Source organism: Lepus europaeus, chromosome 6, assembly GCF_033115175.1.
Source record: "Lepus europaeus isolate LE1 chromosome 6, mLepTim1.pri, whole genome shotgun sequence".
In the NCBI taxonomy this organism is placed as follows: domain Eukaryota; kingdom Metazoa; phylum Chordata; class Mammalia; order Lagomorpha; family Leporidae; genus Lepus; species Lepus europaeus.
Window position 1 is genome coordinate 97,492,156 of NC_084832.1, and position 16,938 is coordinate 97,509,093.

Genomic DNA, 16,938 nt, shown 5'->3' on the forward strand with positions numbered 1-16,938 from the left:
TACCTGCCACGCCACAAGGCCAGCCTTGGGGTGTGAGTATCTTAACCACAGTTTAACCACTAGGCCAAATGTCTCCTCCCTCCAACTCCCTTAAAGACTTTATAGAAAAGACAGCTCATACAAATGTTACTCTTTGGTGTAAGCATATAGCAATTTTTACAATGCAATTAAAAAGAAAAAAGGGCTGGCGCTGTGGCGTAATGGGTAAAGCCACCGCCTGCAGTGCCAGCATCCCATATGAGTCCCCACTGCTCCAATTCTGATCCAGCTCTCTGCTATGGCCTGGGAAAGCAGTAGAGGATGGCCCAAGTGCTTGGGCTGCTGCACCCCTGTGAGAGACCTGGAAGAAGCTCCTGGCTCCTGGCTTTGGATCTGCCTCGCTCTGGCCAATTGCAGCCATCTGGGGAGTGAACCAGCAGATGGAAGACCTCTCTCTCTCTGCCTCTATAACTCTGCCTTTCAAATAAATAATAAATAAATCTTTTTAGAAAAGGAAAAAATCAGTAGTTTGAGATGCAAATTTTATTTGTCTTAAATCCTATATAACAGATTACTTGCTTAGCTACAAAGAAGGGCCTGTTCGTATTGGTTTGTACTGAGGTCCAGAGATACTGTGTAACTAAAGGCGACAACAGGGATGCTTTTAGCTCTCAGAACACAAGACTTAAATGCCATTTAAATGGGTATCACTGTTACTGCTATGCTATAAATATCACACATATATTATCTGTTTCCATGATTACAATTTAAGAAAAGTCTATTGTTACTGTCTCCTAATTTTTGTTATCTGTGATTCAGGGACTGGATTTTCAGAGATGCAGCTCTGAATGAACCTAAGCATGAAGCAGAACTGCTATCAATCACTTAAGCTGTGTGATCTGCCTTGGACAGCCCCACCCACCTTCATGGCACCCAAATGAGGAGGAAGGCTGTTGGGGTACCTGGTGGTGGTGATGCTGTTGGGGGAGGAGCCCTGAAGGGAAGCTCATATTTGAATGTCAGGGGCCCTGCACTGTCAGGCAGAGGCAGCAAAGCAGCCTGGCTTGAGGCAAGATTTCCTTGGCCTAAGACTTTCACAGCCCAGAAGCAACCCTGGATCCCGAAATAAACAGGTAAAGAGGCAAAGTCCTCCTGGCTGACTGCACTGTCTTTTCTCTCTGCAAATCTGAGCAGCGACTGGTGGCTGTCCCTTTCTCTCCTACCACTCCCTGACTCACCGAATCTGCTGGGTCAGCAGGCAGATAATTTTTTTGTTCTGAATCCATGTCATTAAGCCCTGGTCCATACTCTCAGCCTCATTCTGTCTGCTCCATGCTTCTCTCGATATGTGTGATTATGCATAGCATCCTGACGCGTTGTGAGATTTCTGCTGCAGTTAGAACTAGTTTATGGTGACAGCGCTAACATAGCTCATCTTTAAGGACTCAAATCAAGAAAAGCTCATAGCAATCATGCATTAAAATCAGTAGTGGGAATTTTCATAATGATCTTCTAAATATTCAACAATAAAACCATTTGAAGACAAAACTTTCCTAGGAGAGGTTGCTGAAATAATTTAACCATGTAAAGAAATGTGTACTTTTCTAAAATGCCAACATTTCTAAATTAGTGGCTTGAAAGTCATTATGATGTTGTTTATTATAAAGAGGAAATTTCATTCCAGCTCCATGTTGGGCAGTTACTTGCATTTTTTTCTATGTAACTGATCTTTCCACTTCTTCAGATGTGGCTTAATCGCTTCTTAAATGGGGATTTTGTACAATTTTCACAAAGTTTTCAAATGCAGTGTCTGACAGTGTATTATTATAGAACTTACTCTATTCTTACTGGTATGATTACCATCAATCCATGAAGAGCATTCCTAATTCAGGTGCCTTATCTCAATTTAGTCCTTTTACAAAGAATTTACAGCACAGAGTTAAGATTTTAAGGGTAGATTAAATATTCTTAAGAAAACTTTTCTGGAAGACAATGTCTCATGTCCCCTCAGTTTACAGAGAGATCTTGAAAACTTAATCCCAGGTCATTTTTCATAGTGTAGATTTTCCATGAAACTTCTGAAGACCCCCTCCTATACATGGACTTCAAAATGCTTTGCACCAAAATAAACATAACTGTTAAGTTCATTTTCCATGCACTTTTTGAAGTCCCCTGGCATAAAACCTGGGGAAGGACCTGGTAGACACAGTTGTAGTAACAAAATGCAAAGCTAAGTCAGCGGTGGAAATTCAGAGAAAGACAAGTGGGCAAGGATGGGACTCAAGAGGTGCAGAGTTAAGGAAGACGGAGTCAGCAGGGCTCGTGAGTGAGGGCGAGGAGATGACCTTGTCTGGCTTATTTTTAACCGGTGCCTACGGTCGGTGTTGCTGGGGACGCAGCTCGTGTTCTGCCTCAGGAGGCACAGCTGTCCAGAGCAGCTGTCAACCTGCAGGCCAGAAATCGGCCCCTGCAAAACCTTTCCAGCTCACAGGGGACGACAGGAGAACAGGGCGCTGGAAACCGGTCCTGCCTACAGCTGGGAGCGCAGTGACGGAGCAGGAAGGGCCATTCCCGGGGCAGGAGCCGGATCCTGCGGCTGGTTGCACTCAAGTGGCACCTTGAGGCAGGAACAGGGCAGATCCACTGCGCCTTCACCTGGGAGTGGGCCTGCGGGTCACGTGACGCCCTTCACCGAGCCAGCCTTCCTCTCTGCGCTTCCTGCCTCCTGATGGCCTCTGTGATACTCACCCGCTCCCCCATCCCCCTGTCCCCGCCCCCAGCATCCACAGTGCCAGCTCCACAGACCAGGGCCATAGGCTAAATGTGTTTAAAACTGGACCCCAAAGAGAGAGTTTTTTCCCTTTCTCTTCTGTATTAAAAATAAGCATCTATTATGTTGAGCTTATATGAGGGTGCTTTAAAAATCTCACAGAAAATGGAATTTAAAGATAAGTTTATTCCATGCAAGATATTTTGATATCCATGAACAATTTTTTCATAGACTCTTCACATGCATGGATTTTAATTTTTTTGCACCAAAATAGACCTACCTTTTAATGTTATTTTCCATGAACTTTTTCAAGTTTCCTCTTATATGCTAAGAGTTATTTTATGCTAATTTATAATAGTGGTGGTGTTATAGTGAATATCACAATAAATTATTAGCATTTAAAAGTAAAATCAATTTTTATTGGAACTTTGTTAGTATTCCCTTTTGATACCTGTCAATTATCCATTTTAATTTAAAAATAATATGGTTGACTAATTTTTCTATTGTTTGATGTACATAAAATGACAGATCTAAATCCCAACCTCAAGGTGCTTCCCAGTAAGTGTCATGTGTGCAAAGGGAGACGTTCAAGTTGAAAAAGCTATGATGGACTCTTGTCCTAAATTAGCTACTTGATAAGGTTGACATTTTGTTACCTTTTATTTATTTTTAGATTTTAAAAAAATATTTGTATATTTGAAAGGTATAATGCAAGAAAATGAGAGAGAATCTCTCATCTGCTGGTTTACCCCCCAAATGGCTGCGACAGCCAGGTCTGGGGTAGATAATCCCAGGAACAAGGAGCTCCCTTAATCCCTCACGGGTGGCAGTGGCCTAAGCACTTAAGCCATCCTCTGCTGCCTTCCCAGGTGCATTAGCAGGGAGCTGGATGGGAAGTGGAGCAGCCAGGACAAGAACTGCAAACACACAGGATATCCGTGTTTCAGACAGCAGCTCTGCTACAATGCCGGCCCCCACCATAGTTAGCTTTTAAAGTCGGGGACTGGGTAAAGCCACTGCCATATAGGTGCCAGTTCAAGTCCCAGCTGCTCCACTTCCGATCCAGTTCTTTGCTGTGGCCTGGGAAAGCAGTGGAAGATGGCCCAAGTCCTTGGGCCCCTACATCCATGTAGGAGACCTGAAAGAATCTCCTGGCCCCTGGCTTTGGATTAGTGCAGCTCCAGCTGTGGCAACCATCTGGGGAGTGAACCAGTGGATGGAAGTCCTCTCTCTCTCTCTGCCTCTCCTTTTCTCTCTGCATAACTCTGCCTTTCAAATAAATAAATAAATCTTTTAAAATAAATAAAGTCAGGGACTATTACGCTAATAAAATATCAATTCTTCAATTATAAGAGGTCTTCAAAAAGTTCATGGAAATGTCTAATATGAAAAAATTGTGCATAGATTTAAATTGTTTTGCATCAAAATAAACATATTTTAACTCTACAGTACCCTTAATTCGCAATAGCCCCAAAGTGGAAACTATCCAAATGCCCATCACCAGGTGAAGGAGTAAGCAAAATGCGCACGTCTGCGCCACAGAAGGGAATGAGCTGCGGATACCTGGGTGAATCCGGTCATTACGCTGAGTGAAAGAAGTCAGACATGGAGGAGGACACGCTGCGTGCTTTATAGAGCACTGCAGAACAGGAGAAGGAATTAATAGTGACAGAGAGCAAATCAGGGATTGCTTTGGCTGCTAAGGGGGATGAAGAATCCATGATGGGATGGGGCAGTGCCCTGGAAATGTTCTGTGTCCTGTTTGCAGGAGCAGTGTGGGGTGTCTCCATCTGCCAGTATTTATACAATCGTATGTTTTAAATAGATGAAGTTTACTGTATGTAAATTAAACCTCAGTGTCTAAAAAAAACAAAAAGGTGAAAAAGGTTTCAATTCTCTTGCCAGAAAACGGTATTCAAATTCCTGACGAAGCCTTTACTTTACAAATCCTCTGCACTTCTTCCACACACCAGTAGGTGGCAGCACTGTCTCCAGGAATTTGATAAATACATTTCTGGAACAGACTAGGGAGAAAACCCAGACACCACTCCAGCTTTAATACCAACCACACTGTGCAGCTTGTGCTATTATGTTCACAGCTGTAACAGCAACTCTTGGGTTACCCAAGAATATTCCCACACATTCGATTCAATTTAGTGCTTAAGATACATAAGGCACCACTAAAGACCTTGAAAACAAAGAGAAACAGCAGTCGTTCCCTGCTTGCATACTATGTGCCACAATACTTATCCTACTGAGCTCAACAAGTAGCAGAGTCCAGAGTCACACATGAAATGAGCATGATCCCAACCATGGAAATACATATCTATAGAAAAAAAGAGAGAAGACACAAAACAAATCTTTTTTTAAGAGAGAGAAAGAGCAATTCTTTCATCTGTTAGTTCACTCCTAGGCCGGGTTGAAGCCATGAACTCCATCCAGGTCTCCCATGTGGGTGCAGGGGCCCAAGCACTTGGGACATCTTCTACTGCCCTCCCGGGAACATTAGGAAAGGCTAGATCAAAAGCAGAGTAGCCAGGACTTGAACTGCCTTCTAACATGGGATTCAAGTGACCTAACAGGTGACTGAGCTGTGCCAAATGCCTGTCCCCTTAAAAAAATTCTATAATACTTTAAAATTGAAACTTTGTATTTTTTGTAGTATTCAAATTTGACAATGATGATGTATTGCTCTTATACATTAGAAGTATACTTATGGGGACCGGCACTGTCGCATAGCAAGTCCTGGCTGCTCCACTTCTGATCCATCTCTCTGCTATGGCCTGGGAGGGCAATAGAAGATGGCCCAAGTCCTTGGGCCCCTGCACCCACATGGGAGACCCAGACGAAGCTCCAGGTTATTGGCTCCTGGTTTCGGATGAGCCCAGCTCCGGCCATTGTGGCCATTTGGGGAATGAACCAGTGGATGAAAGATCTCTCTCTCTTTCTCTCTCTCTCTGCCTCTCTGTAACTCTGCCTTTCAAATAAATAAATAAATCTTAAAAAAAAAAATAGAAAGAAGGAAAGGAAAACCCAAAGACACCAGGAAACTTGTGTTTGTATGCCTAGGTTTGATGCAGATGGCCACTGTGTAGAAATGTGAGTGGACAGGCAGGTGTGACGTGTGGAGTGGACTGAGGAGGACACCCAGCAGGGCATCTTGTGTGACATCCCATCTGGAACGAGGGCCTTCCAGGAAGAGGGGACAGAGTGACCTTTCTAGGTTTTATGGCTTTTCTGGGAAAAAGAGGCTCCAGTTTCTGTGACATACCTTGGGGAAGAGGAATTCTGGTTTTATGACTCACTTGAGGGGAGAAAGTGGGACAGGTGACCGCAGGAGGGCAGGAGAAGATTCTGCGGCCTTCCAGGCTCCCTTTGTTGACAGCACTCAGTCTGCCAAAGCACTGCACTGCACCCCAACAGAATCAACAATTTAGATGATTCATGCAAGCTGTGAGAGAAGAAAGAATCAAGGATGATTGCTGGCCTCTCGGCTGCTTCCCCAGGGTATGAAGCTGGGACAAGAGGCAGCTTAGGGCAGTGGGCAGTTCAGGGACACTGTTCTGACCAGGCAGGGTTTGAGGTACCTACAGGACACTTAGGTAGACACAAGAGGGAGCTTCTAAAAAGACAATCACAGGATGGAGGAACAAGGGTTTTTTGTATTTTTAAGATTTATTTTATTTATTTGAAAGAAACTGTGACAGACAGACAGACAGAGAATCTTCCATCTGCAGCTTCACTCCCCAAATGGCTGCAATGGCCAGGGCTGGGCCAGGCCAAAGTCAGGAGCTGCATCTAGGTCTCCCCATAGGGGGCAGGGGTCCAAGCACTTGGCCATCTTCCACTGCTTTCCCAGGCACATTAGCAGGGAGCTGGATTGCCAGTGGAGCAGCTGGGACTCGAACCAGTGTCCCTATGGGATGTGGGTTTCATAGACTGTGGCTTAACCTGGTACATCACAATGTTTGCCCCTTGGAACAAGTTTGCAATTCCAAGTCACCAGCATTTAGAAGACGGCCATGGGTTCCTCCTGGGTCTCTCCCAGTGTTGGCCTCAAACATGAGCAGGAGGAAGAGCCTGCGGTGGGTTTGAAGCTCAGGAGGTCTCAGGCATCCAGCAAGGAAGCAAGAGTGTAGTCTGTGGTGTAATTAAAGTCATGATCAGCTTAGAACAACAACAGAGCTGAAGGGAAGCCCAGTGTGATGGGAGGATGGCCTGCACCTCCGCATCTGTTCCCCCTTCTCTCCCCCACAGCCTTTTGATGAAGCAGAAGAAGTTTCTTTATCACTTCAAAAATGTCCGCTGGGCTAAGGGCCGGCACGAGACCTACCTGTGCTACGTGGTCAAGCGGCGGGACAGTGCCACCTCCTTCTCACTGGACTTCGGCTACCTGCGCAACACGGTAGCTATGAACGTGTGCTTCCCCGGTGGTTAAAAGCTAACCTGTGGTCGCTTTAGGCCACTGGCTGCAGGTCTGAGTTCCAGCCTCCTTTGCATGTGCATCTCCACTAGCTTCCTCAACTCCTCTTTTTCTTTTCCTTTTCCTTTCCCATGTTCATGCACCCATGGTAGGCATAACCCAAAGAATAGTGTCCTCCCCAGCACGCTGGGCACCCTAGTGCCACGCAAAGCGTTCAGAGCCAAAACAAAAGTCCACCCACTTTCCTCCCCTCCCCTCAGCATCTAAATGGCCTTTGAGACTAAGGTAAGAGCACGTGGGAGACCTGGAAGAAGCTCCTGGCTCCTGACTTCAGATTGGCATTTATGGAGTAAACTAGCAGATGGAAGATTTTTTTCTCCATGTCTCCCTCTCTCTGTCTGTTAACTCTGCCTCTCAAATAAATAAATAACTGCCTTTTTTTTTTTTTAAGAGTATTTCTATTTGGGGGAATGCAATCAACTTGTTCAAGCAACATTTTATTTTTCCTTTTTAAAGTGGCACTTATGTGTTCATTTTAAAGGTAGAGAGACAGAGACAGAGCTCTTCCATCCTCTGGTTCACTCCCCCAATAAATAGCTGAGGCTGGGCCAGGTTGAGGCCAGGAGCCTGGAATTTCATCTGGGTTCCCCATGTGGGTGGCAGGGAACCAAGTACTTGGGCCATCACCTGCGATCTCCCAGGGTGCACGTTAGCAGGCAGCTGGATTGGAGGCAGAGCAGGGACTCAACTCCAGACACTCAGACAGGGGGTGTGGGCATCCCCAGCAGCACTCTCTCGTAACCGCTCGTCCACAACACTCACCTACCAAGCAAAATTTCAAAAGTGAGAATCAAATTTTGTCTTTAGGATTTTTGAAAATTAAGGAAGAAGAATTTGGGAAAGATGAACTCTGACTTAATTCTGTTTTCCAAGTATCTAGTCCCTCCTAGATCCCTGTGAATACATTCAACACAGAGAGCCCCAGAAAGCTCAGAAAAGCTGGCTGATTCACTGTCTCAATCTTTCAGCCTGAGAGAATCACATTTCTAAGATACTCCATCAAAATCCAGATTGGCAGGCTTAAGCCTCTCTCTGTATCTCCCCCATCACCGCAGGCTATGACCATTAGTGTTGGTAGAACCCCAGGGGAGACATTCCAGAAAGCTCATGGGAAATGCAATTAAAAGTTCATTCTGCTACAAAACCCATTTGAAATCCATGTAAGCAAGGGATCTTCAAGACATTCATGAAAAGATACAACATGAAAAAACTCTGCATGGATTTCAAAAGTTTCGCAGACTTTCTGCAGTGCCCTGGTATTTTCCTTTGCAATCATCGTTACTTTACACTCTCATCTCTTTCCTGTTTGGTGACACGCTGCCTTCTATTTATGGAAGAGTTTGGTTTTAGCAACACTTTCACTTACCTCTCACCACAGCAGCACCTTCACTCGGGCGGAAGTAGAAGAAACCAGAGCGAGGTCACTTGTAAGCCCTGTGGGTAATGAAGCTGGGAAATGGAGCCGGGGTCTTCCCACCCCAGGACCAGGGACTGGGGCAGGGCCGGGTGAATCTGTCGGCAGCTAAGATCACGATCACAGAAACTATAACATGAAAAAGCTGCTTTGCACTTGCTTTTCGCCCTAGCAGTGTCTCGAATTTTCTTACAACACCACGTACCTGGGTTCCAGTCCCAGCTCCAGGCTCAGTTCTACCTTCCTTCCGGGACGCACCCTGGGAGACGTTAGGTGGTAGCTCAAGCCTTTGGGTTCCGGCACCCCCATGGGAGACCTAGATTGAGTTCCAGGCTCCTCCTGGCTTCCTCCTGGCCCAAGCATGCATTTGGGGAGTAAACCAGAGCTTGGGAGCCCTCTCTCGTCTCTGTCTCTCTGCCTTTCAAATAAATAAAACGAAACACAAATTGCAAAGGGATCCTCACAAACACAAACGAATTCGCTACAGAGGTACTGCAGTGCTGTTTGCTCCAGACTCTTCCACCCCTCACTCCGTCCCCGCACAGGCGCACAGAGAGGCGCTAGGAAGGGTTCTCGCCCAGCACTTCCTAGCGCACTATTTTGAGCAAGGATCGTCAACGGCAAGCATCCCGAAAGACCACTGCGGGAGAGAAGGCCCATCCAGCTACCCGCACGGCAGCTCAGGCCTCTGCTCTCTCCCCAGAACGGCTGCCACGTGGAATTGCTCTTCCTCCGCTACATCTCCGACTGGGACCTGGACCCCGGCCGCTGCTACCGCGTCACCTGGTTCACCTCCTGGAGCCCGTGCTACGACTGTGCCCGGCACGTGGCTGACTTCCTGAGAGGCAACCCCAACCTCACTCTGAGGATCTTCACCGCGCGCCTCTACTTCTGCGAGGACCGCAAGGCCGAGCCCGAGGGGCTGCGGCGGCTGCACCAAGCGGGCGTCCAGCTCGGCATCATGACCTTCAAAGGTGGCCAGGGCGCTGGGCGTGGCTGGCGTCGCCGATGGGAGGGCGGTCCCGCCGGGGTGAGGGCGGAGTGGGGTTGTGGTCACCTTTGGGGTCAAATTATTGACTGAAACCGAGGGTAAGAAATTGGTAGCTTGAAGACAAGGCCCTGGGGAAATGAGAAGACAGAGCTAGAATTTTTCTGGTTTCCCCACTTTGGGGCCTGAGCTTATCTTCTACGCCCTGCCCCCCCCCCCCCCCTTTAAAGATTATTTTTACTGCTGGAATACTTTCGTGGAGAACCGTGAGAGGACGTTCAAGGCCTGGGAAGGCCTGCATGAAAATTCTGTCCGCCTGTCCAGACAGCTCCGGCGCATCCTTCTGGTAAGCGGTTCCCTTGCTCTTTCCTTTCTCTGCTACTTTTGGGTCACTCTCACTTATGCTCCAGTGAGAACTGAATTTCTCCTGGAATTCAGTTTCTCTGTTGTTTCCCAGTTCAGAGTCCTGTGTGAGGATGTCTTTCCTTCTCTCCCTCGCTCTTCCATTGCTTCACGTGTCTTATGTCTGTCAGTCGCTGCTTGGATTCTGTTTCTTTCCTGGTCGGAATTCTTGCCTGGACTGGGCATTTGGCACAGTGGTTCAGATGCCATTTGGGACGTCTGCATCTCCTAGCAGGTGACTGGGTTTGAGTCCTGACTCCAGCTTCCTGCTAATACACACCTGGGGAGACAGCAGGTGATGGCTCAAGTACTTGGGTCCCTGCCGCCTATATGGCAGAGCTGGATTGGGCTCTAGGTTCTTAGCTTGGACTGGCCCAACCCCAGATGGAAGATTTGTTTGTCTCTCTTCCTCTCTGTGTGTGTTTTCCTGCCCTTTGAATACATAATAATAAATTTAAAATTTTCTGTTAAAGATTTATCTCATTTATTTGAAAGACAGAGTTACAGAGTGAGGTAGAGACAGAGACAGAGAGGTCTTCCATCCGCTGGTTCACTCCCCAAATGACCACAATGGCTGGAGCTGTGCCAATCTGAAGCTAGAAGCCAGGAGCTTCTTCTGGGTCTCCCAGAGGGGTGAAGGAGCCCAAGGACTTGGGCCATCTTCCACTGCTTTCCCATGCCCATTAACAGGGAGCTGGATTAGAAGTGGAGCAGCCAGGACTCAAACCAGCGCCCGCATGGGATGCTGGCACTGCAGGCGCCCACCCCAAATTTAAAACTTTTTAAAGCATTCTTTCCTCCCCCATCCCTTTTTCCTACTCCCTCCCAATTTGCTTTCTTTCAAAATGTTACAAAGCCATCCATTCAGTTTAGAACCCCGTCCTGCCAACTCAATGTTAACGTTAACTTCTCTCTTTCTGTACAGCCCCTTTATGAGGTCGATGACCTACGAGATGCGTTTCGTACTTTGGGACTTTGATAGCAACCTCCAGGAATGCCACACACAATGAAACCTCTCTGCTGAAGATGACGGTTAAAAGAAAAATCTTTCAAGTCTTCTCTGTTTTTCTACTTCAGCTCTCACCTTCTTAGAGCTTAGGAAAAAGACATTTCTATATGACTCTAAACATACCTGTTCTTGAAAATAGAGAAGGAACACAAGCCTACTAGGGTAATGCTGCACCTGTTGCTGTTTAGAATGCAACATCTTCCCTTACTGGGAACAACAGAATAACAGAAGCTGGGAGCATCCTAAGGGGTCAATGTCCTTTGACTTTTAGGTGAGATGAAAGCAGAAAGTAGATCCTAACAAGTGTGGTGAGAGGACCACATGTGTTTATACCAAGATCCTTTGCTGTATGATTCACGGAAGCTGTTAGTGGTATTTTCTACCCTTCCTCCGAGGTTCACTTTCAAGTAACACAAACTCTTCCATCAGGCTGTGATTAGGGAACCTCCTAATGAGAGAAGCTGGGTGACTCAGCTGCAGACCACCTCTCCCAAGCATTAATATCCAAGAATGTGCTGTGTGTCTTAACTGTTGCATGCTTTCAGGTTTGGACGTTAGAGCACTTGGAGTGGGAGGAGGTGTGTACAACATGTGGTCACTCTCAGGTTATAGTAATAAAGCATCTTTAAAAATACGTCTGGGGACTGTGAAGAAGGCACTCTAATGCGGCCTTTATGCCTCATACCAAATCCTCTGGAAACACAGACTTTTTAAAAAGAAGTCCGCAATTTAGAAACACCCATAAACTTCACACATACTACTTAATGAACACTTGGGAGGGAGTTACTTGAATATTGACAAGAGGAAAGTCTATTTTCTCTGGCAGGTTTTTTAACCTTAGCAATTCCAACCAGGTCAAGGTTTTCTTCTGCTTGTATAGGTATGATCTTTCTCCCAAATATATAGCTGTGAGTGAGTGTAACGAAAGAGAATCACATTTAGGAGGGAAGGATGAGAGAGCACCACAAGGAAATCATACTTTAACCAGGAAAGTGTAGGGAGCCAACATGGATGGGCTTCATATTTGTCCCTAACAACTATGTTTGCTGGTGAGAAAAATATTCAAGATGATCATATCCCTGAGCAGTTGTTACCTAGCAACCCTTGCAGTGCAGATACACACACACACATACCCTGAAAATTTGTATACTAATTGTATTATTTTTATCTTACTGTATATACATTTGTGAAAGTTAACTATTATAAATTGTTACTTCATGTATTACTATTCATGTTCTTACTTTGTATTATGCTATATAGTATCTCATATGTTTGTTATACTAATTTTCTTTTTTGATATATTAAAATGAACTCCTGGAGTCTTATAATTTTAGAAAGTCTTTAATTTTAGAAAGGATTCTAATAACCAAGTTCACAATTGTAACATATTTTAACATTGTAACAGCATTTTATGAAGTCGTTCTCCTTGTTTTTAATAAAATTTTACAGGCCGGCGTCGCGGCTCAATAGGCTAATCCTCCGCCTGCGGCGCCGGCACACCGGGTTCTAGTCCCGGTCGGGGCACCGATCCTGTCCCGGTTGCCCCTCTTCCAGGCCAGCTCTCTGCTGTAGCCAGGGAGTGCAGTGGAGGATGGCCCAAGTCCTTGGGCCCTGCACCCCATGGGAGACCAGGAGAAGCACCTGGCTCCTGCCATCGGAACAGTGCGGTGCGCCGGCCACAGCGCGCCTACCGCAGCGGCCATTGGAGGGTGAACCAGCGGCAAAAAGGAAGACCTTTCTCTCTGTCTCTCTCTCACTGTCCACTCTGCCTGTCAAAAACTAAAAAAAAATAAATAAAATAAAATAAAATTTTACAAACAGCAAATTTGGTTCTGGCTCAGGGTGGGCATTTAGTGCAGTGGTTAAATCACCACTTGGGATGAGCGCTTGGCTTGAGTCCCAGCTACTCTGCTTCCGATCCAGCTTCCTGCCACTGTGTACCTTGGGGGGCAGGTCGTGGCTCAAGTAACTGGGTCACTGCTACTCAAGTTGAAGACCCAGAATGAGACCCAGATTTAGTTCCAGGCCCCTGTTTTTAGCCTAATCCAGCACTGGCTATTGCAGACATATGGGGAGTAGATGAGTAGATGGAAGGAAGACTTCTCTCTCTCTCTCTCTCTCTCTCTCTCTTTCCCTCTCTCCATCTGTCCCTCTGTATCTCTTTCTGTCTCTCTGCCTTTCGAAATAAAATGAAATGAATAAAAAGTATTTTAAAAAATTGAATCTGACTCACTTTCAAACAACTGGATCAATGATAAGCAATTTTCGAAATTTTGAAGATAAAACATCAAATAAAATAATCCCAAAAGCAACCTATAAAAAGGTAAAATGAAAAGTCAGTGCGATGAAATGGACTCAGAGTCCAGAAATTAACTGCTATGCCTGTGGTCAACTGATTTATGGCAAGGGTGCAAGGACCATTCTCTGGGGAAAGAATCTTATCAACAACAGTTATCACATGGAAAGAATGAAATTGGGCCTCAGCCATATAGCATGTGCAAAAGTTTCTCAAACTTTATCAGATAGATGACTGTAAGAGCTCCAGCTGCAGACCCTGGGAAGGAAACAGACCCTGGGAAGGAATCTTCATGACTTCAGCTTAGGCCACAGTTCCTTACCCAACAGGGTGGCTAGCAACAAGGAACCAATCATAGCAGGTGTTGGAAAAGGTATGGAGAAATTGAAACTCTAATACATTTGCTAGTAGAAATGTAAAATGTAAAGTACAACAACCAGGAAAAACACTTTGGTATTTCCTCAGAAGTTCAACACACATGTTTGCCTGCTGGTTAGGCCATATGGGAGTACCTGGGTCCGGCTCCCAGTTCTACTCCATGCTAACACAGACCCTGAGAGGCAGCAGGTGAGGGCTCAAGTAATTGAGTCGCTGACCCTCCTGTGGGAGACCCAGATGGAGAGCTCTCTTTCTCTCTACCTCACAAGTAAAGAAAAAGAAAAATGATTAAACACAAAATTACCGTATGATTCAGTAATTACAGTCCTGAGTAGTTGAGGGTATTTCAAAAACTTTGAAGAAAATGCTCAATTTTTAAGTCCATTTCCCCATAATTTTTTAAAAAGACATTCAGATATCTAAGAGAACTGAAAAAACATATTCAGGGGCTGGCATTATGGCATAGTAGGTTAAGTGTCCACCGGCAGTGCCGGCATCCCATATGGGTGCCAGGTCATGTCCTGGCTGCTCCACTCCTGATCCAGCTCCCTGCTAATGGCAGGAGAAAGCAGCAGAGGATGCCCTAAGTCCTTGGGCCCCTGCACCTACGTGGGAGACCTGGAAGAAGTCCAGGCTCCTGACTTTGGCCTGGCCCAGCCCCATTTGTTGCAGCCATTTGGGGAGTGAACCAGTGGATGGAAGATCTCTCTCTCTGTCTCTGTCTCTCCCTCTCTCTCTTGGTAACTCTGCTTCTCAAATAAATGAATAAATAAATCTGAAAGGAAGAAAACACATATTCAGTGCAGTCATCGTGCTGTGAAGGTGCCTGGGGTCTGAAAGAGACAGAGCTGGCCTGGGGAGACCACCTGAGAATACCGGGGCTGTATGCTTTTTTTTTTTTTTTTTTTTTAGATTTATTTATTTATTTATTTGAAAGCCAGAGTTACACAGAGAGAAAAGGAGAGGCAGAGAGAAAGAGGTCTTCCATTTGCTGGTTCACTCCCCGATTTGCTGCAACAGCCAGAGCTGCGCCGATCCGAAGCCAGGAGCCAGGAGCTTCTTCCGGGTCTCCTACATGGGTGCAGGGTCCCAAGGACTTGGGCCATCTTCTACTGCTTTCCCAGGCCATAGCAGAGAGCTGGATTGGAAGTGGAGCAGCCAGGACTCGAACCGACGCCCATATAGGGTGCCAGCGCTGCAGGTTGTGGCCTCAACCTGCTGTACCACAGCACTGGCCCCAAGGCTGTAGGCTTTTAAAACAACAGAAACTGAAGGATTGGCAATGTGGCACAGCAGGTTAAGCCCCTGCCTTCCCTGCTGGCATCCCGTGTGGGCACTGGGTTCTAGTCCTGGTTGCTCCTCTTCCAGTCCGGCTCTCTGCTGTGGCCTAGAAGGGCAGTGGAGGATGGCCCAAGTGCTTGGGCCCCTGCACCCACATGGGAGACCAGCACAGAGCTGGCCTGGAAGAGGGGCAACTGGGGCAGAATCCGGCGCCCCAACCAGGACTAGAATCCGGAGTGCCAGCGCCGCGGGTGGAGGATTAGCCTATTAAGCCGTGGCACCGGCTTAAAGTTTCTTTACCTATGTGTAAGTATAATTTTTTAAAAAGTATTATTTATTTATTTGAGCAGTAGAGTTACAGAGAGAGGGAGAGATAGAGAGAAAGGTCTTCTATCCGCTTTCACTCCTCAAATGGCTGCAACAGCCAGAGCTGAGCTGGTCCAAAGCCAGGAGCTTCTTCCATGTCTCCCACGTGGGTGCAGGGACCCAAGTGCTTGGACCATTTTCTGCTGCTTTCTCAGGCCATAGCAGAGAGCTGGATCAGAAGAGGAGCAGCCAGGACTACAGCCAGTGCCCATATGGGATGCCAGCACTGCAGGTGGAGGATTAACCCACTACGCCACAGCACTGGCCCAGTAAGTATAGTTTTTTTTAGAAAAATGTATTTATTTACTTGAAAGAGTTACACAGAGAGAAGAGAGGCAGAGAGAGAGAGGTCTTCCATCCACTGGTTCACTCCCCAATTGGCTGCAACGACTAGAACTGTGCCGATCCGAAGCCAGGAGCCAAGAGCTTCTTCCAGGTCTCCCACATGGGTGCATGCCGTTGGTTCACCCTCCAATGGCCGCTGCGGTAGGCGCGCTGCGGCCGGCGCACCGCACTGTTGCGATGGCAGGAGCCAGGTGCTTCTCCTGGTCTCCCATGGGGTGCAGGGCCCAAGGACTTGGGCCATCCTCCACTGCACTCCCCGGGCCATAGCAGAGAGCTGGCCTGGAAGGGGGGCAACCGGGACAGGATCGGTGCCCCAACCGGGACTAGAACCCGGTGTGCCGGCGCCGCAGGCGGAGGATTAGCCTACTGAGCCGCGGAGCCGGCTCGCTCCTGATTCTTATTTCCTGCTAATGCACACCCTGGGAGGTAGCAGGTGATGGCTCACGTAGTTAGGTCCTTGCGGTCCAGGTAGGAAACCTGGATTGAGTTCTGGGCTCCTGGTTTAGCCTGGTGCAACCTTGGCTGTGGCAGGCATTTGGGAACTGAACCATTAGATGGAAGATCTTTCTACCTGTCTCTATCACTCTGTCTGTGTTCCTCTCTCTCATTGTACATCTCTTTGTCTTTCAAATACATAAATATAAATTTTAAAAACCTTTTTAAAGTTGTTGCTTCTGGTAGAAGTAAAATGTTACAGCACAAACTCTATGGAACCATATCCCATTTTCTAGCCACTATGACTAGTCAGGTCCCACATCTTCCCCAGGGGAGAGGAGTCATTCCTTGCTGTATTACGTAGCTTTTGAGTACCTTCTATTTATGGAACACTATTGTAGGTGCTGTGGATGAAATGTTGGGAAAATTCAATTTTCCCATTAAAAAGCTCTTGGATGACGGAGGGACCAATAATACACAATTATAGAAAATTTAACAATAATTAATGTGGACACAGGGACTCAATTGGACGTATCTGCTGCCATCTTGGATATAACATCTTGCCCTTTAGGCAACTCTAGGTCATCTCAAACTCTTGGAATTGGGTAAACAAAGTCACTAAGATAATTCCCTCCTCATCTGTTGTTCTCATCTATGCCCAGAATGTCTCTTATCTGATGCCTGCTGCAATTCCTAGGGGATGTTTAAATTCCTTGAGAAAGGTCAGGTGCAATCTGATTGGCCACAGGCCACCTTCTTCTGTAAATGCTTTCTCTCCCGACACACAGCGTG

The 16,938-nt window shown here is 46.6% G+C and overlaps 1 protein-coding gene across 1 annotated transcript in view; it reads left to right on the top strand.

Moving 5' to 3' along the window:
• Positions 1-11,015, top strand: part of AICDA (activation induced cytidine deaminase) — a 37,990-nt gene extending 26,975 nt beyond the window's left edge. Inside the window, exons 6-9 of the mRNA XM_062195198.1 lie at positions 7,007-7,154; positions 9,350-9,620; positions 9,865-9,980; positions 10,962-11,015. Of these exons, the coding sequence (XP_062051182.1) occupies positions 7,007-7,154; positions 9,350-9,620; positions 9,865-9,980; positions 10,962-11,015 (589 nt within the window). The remainder of the gene's footprint in view (positions 1-7,006; positions 7,155-9,349; positions 9,621-9,864; positions 9,981-10,961) is intronic.
• The last annotated feature ends 5,923 nt before the right edge of the window (positions 11,016-16,938 follow it).